Source organism: Sphaeroforma arctica (assembly GCF_001186125.1).
Source record: "Sphaeroforma arctica JP610 unplaced genomic scaffold supercont1.3255, whole genome shotgun sequence".
Classification (NCBI taxonomy): Eukaryota; class Ichthyosporea; order Ichthyophonida; genus Sphaeroforma; species Sphaeroforma arctica.
Window position 1 is genome coordinate 1 of NW_014037303.1, and position 3,758 is coordinate 3,758.

Here is a 3,758-nt window from a genome sequence, read left to right on the forward strand (position 1 = left end):
GTGTGTGTGTGTGTGTGTGTGTGTGTGTGTGTGTGTGTGTGTCGTGTCGTATATATATATATATATATATATATATATATATGCGCCGCACTTCTATCTTATGACAACTATGACAGTTGATTGGTTTTATGTCATATTCACGTATATCTATGCTTTTTTACTCTACAGGTGGTAAAACATTCGACCGGTCGAACACCCACGACTCAATAAGCACCAAAAGCTACGATGCCGTTAAAACGTCATTCGAGAACGAAAGCGAGTCAGAACTAGACCATGACAACGACGATGACGACAACTTCAGTAGGAGAAGCGATACCTGGGACGATCCCATGCAGACCCACACCTTACACCCTGACTTCGATGTGTCCGTCAAACATCTGGAGCAGCTGTTTAACGTTTTGGATACCAACGGGGACGGTGAACTCACCTACGCCCAGATGAAGCTGGGCTTTGAGAGCATGAACGCGTTCCCGGACCTCGAAACCGAGCAGCTGGATAAGCTCATAGTCGAAATCGACACCGACAACAGCGGCACCGTGTCTCTGACCGAGTTTGTGGTCAGCATGCACGAGTACGCCGCCCTGGCTCTGGGCGACGAGGCGGTGTTTGTGGTGTTTGTGCATGACTACGGCCCCAGCTACTATAAACGTACGCACGTGTCCTCAGACCTGCGCCCGGCCAGTCCCAATACGGACAACGGGTCGGTAGCCTCGTACGCCATGAGCTCGGCTCCCCCCACCGGCTTACCTACACACATCGGTACCTACTCGTCGGCCAAGACCCAGTTCCAAGGGGCCGGCGGGCCTTCCGCGGCCTACAACAACTACAGCACCCAACAGTCGGAGATGCTGCTGCGTGTGGCCAGCCGGGTCAACATCCCCATCAACGGCAACATAGCCAACTCCCCCCGCTCCCGGGCTTCAACCGGCACTAGCACACACTCATCCTCTGCAAGTGTTAATGATATCAAGTCAGACTCGTTCGATAGGCTTACGGTGGCGCCTGCGTCGGCGTCGCAGATGACACTGCATCACTTCCTGTCCAAAGGTATTCCCAAGAACGCCCAGACGGCCGTGAGGTGGGTCAGTCTGGCCGGGCGTAATGCGTCTGTGTTTGTGCGGATGGCGAATAAGTTTGGGCTGCACCCGCTGGCGGTAAGTGAGTGTGTCGAGTGGTCGGGAAAATGGGGTGTGTGTGTGTGTGTTCAAGTGTGTGTAGTCAAGTTGTATGTGTATGCATGTTATGCTTATATGCGTATACATTCTTCCCGTCCATGTGAGAGGCACGGGTCTGGTTCGCACGATGTTCCGGTGTTGCTGTAAACGCTGTCTGTTGTCACAGTTGTTGTATGGTGAAGTACTTGTGAATGCACCAGGTGATTCCCTCGAAGTGGTCTGTTTATCAGATGCCTCTGAGTCATGTGCCTGTCCGTGTAGGGTTTAGAGTTTAGGCTCTGTGTAGGTTTTGTGTTTAGGGTTTATGTCTGTACATAACAGTCGCCTGTCTGTGTAGGATTTCAGATTTAGAGTTCAGGGTGTATGTCTATACAGAACAGTCGCCTGTCTGTGTAGGGTTTAGGGTTAAGGCTCTGTGTTGATTTTTGGGTTTAGGGTGTATGTCTGTACATAACAGTCACCAGTTGGTTCATACCTATCCCAACCAATCATACCACAGATCACAGACGTTCTAGAGGATCGACAACGAGCGAAACTCGAAGTGTATGCCAACGGAGACTTACAGATTATGTTGGGCGTCATCTCCATGAAGGAGGGCAGGAACGATAGGGTTCTCCTTAGACATGTATGTATGGATGGATATGCATGTGTGTGTGTATGTATGTAGGTATGTATGTATGTATATGCGTGTATGGATGGATATGCATGTGTGTGTGTATGTATGTATGTATGTGTATGCGTGTATGAATGGATATGCATGTTATACTACCAAAGTATAACCCCACCCACAAAAGGGCATCCATTCACTCTATCTTATAAACGTATATTACCAAAGTATACCCCCACCCACAAAAGTACATCCATTCACTCTATCTTATAAACGTACATCATGAAAGTATAATCCTACCCACAAAAGAACATCCATTTACTTTATCTTATAAACGTACATCACCAAAGTATAAGCTCACCCACAATAGAACATCCATTCACTTATCTTGTAAACGTATATTACCAAAGTATATGCCCACCCACAAAAGAACATCCATTCACTCTATATCTTATAAACGTATATTACCAAAGTATAAGCCCATCCACAAAAGAACATACATTCACTCTATCTTATAAACGTATATTACCAAAGTATAAGCCCACCTACAAAAGAACATACATTCACTCTATCTTATAAACGTATATTACCAAAGTATAAGCCCACCCACAAAAGAACATCCATCTACTCTACTAATAAACGTACATCACCAAAGTATAACCCCACCCACAGAATTACATCCATCCACTCTATCTTATAAACGTACATCACCAAAGTATAAGCCCACCCACTAAAGAACATCCATCCACTCTATCTTATAAACACGTACATCACCAAAGTATAACCCCACCCACAAAAGAACAACCATTCACTCTATCTTATAAACGTACATCACCAAAGTATAACCCCACCCACAAAAGAACATCCCTCCACTCTATCTTATAAACGTATATCATACCCTTTCTTTCGCTCTCACAAGTCACCGTTCCCTTTCCCCTTCGCGCAGATCAATATCTTTTTAATCAACCAGGACACCGTGTTCACGGTCGAGAATGTGGCCAGTGACTTCATGCCTGAACTAATGAACCGAGTCAAGTACAGTGGCTCTAAACTACGCCTCAACGACGCACGCTACCTTGTGCATGCTTTGATCGACAGGTAAGGACATATGAATGTGTCTCTCTCGCGTGTGGTATGTGTTGTCATCCCTTCTGTGTTGCATTGGTTTGTGGTGTCTATCTTAGAAGCATGGCTTCCCGTCTGTGAAGAGACCTTTCCGTTCGTTCAAGTTTACGGTTTGCGGAAAGTTATCCGAGTCACCCACATATCACACGCACACATGGCAAACGGCACTTCATCTATAGCCAAACTAACATGTGCTTGTTTCTTGCCTATCTCCGTATGTCACTCGCATATCACACGCACACATGACAAACGGTACTTCATCTATAGCCAAACTAACGTGTGTTTTCTTCTTGCCTATACGAATGCTCACGCACACATGACAAACGGTACTTCATCTATAGCCAAACTAACGTGTGTTTGCTTCTTGCCTATACGAATGCTCACGCACACATGAAAAACGGTACTTCATCTATAGCCAAACTAACGCGTGTTTGCTTCTTGCCTATACGAATGCTCACGCACACATGACAAGGGGCACTTCATCTATAGCCAAACTAACGTGTGCTTGCTCCTGGTCTATACGAATGCTCACGCCGATACGCCCCATCAGCTCTGTAGACCAACTGGTCCCCATAATCAAACTGTTCAGCCGAGACCTGAACTTCCTCTACAAAGTACTGCATGGGTATGTTCTAGGGTTTTACAAAGTACTGCATGGGTATGTTCTAGGGTTTAAGGGTTTTACAAAGTACTGCATGAGTTTGTTCTAGGGTTTTACAAAGTACCGCATGAGTATGTTTTAGGGTTTTAGGGTTTTACAAAGTACCGCATGGGTATGTTTTAGGGTTTTAGGGTTTTACAAAGTACCGCATGGGTATGTTTTAGGGTTTTACAAAGTACTGCATAGGTAT

General features: G+C 45.7%; 1 protein-coding gene across 1 annotated transcript; it reads left to right on the forward strand.

Moving 5' to 3' along the window:
- Nucleotides 1-149: 149 nt before the first annotated feature.
- On the forward strand, nt 150-3,534 carry SARC_13411 (hypothetical protein; the record flags this gene model as incomplete). The annotated part of the gene is made up of 4 exons (XM_014292458.1): nt 150-1,154; nt 1,675-1,800; nt 2,729-2,880; nt 3,458-3,534. Coding segments are annotated over 4 exons (1,360 nt in total), but the record flags the coding sequence as incomplete, so codon positions are not given.
- Nucleotides 3,535-3,758: the final 224 nt, after the last annotated feature.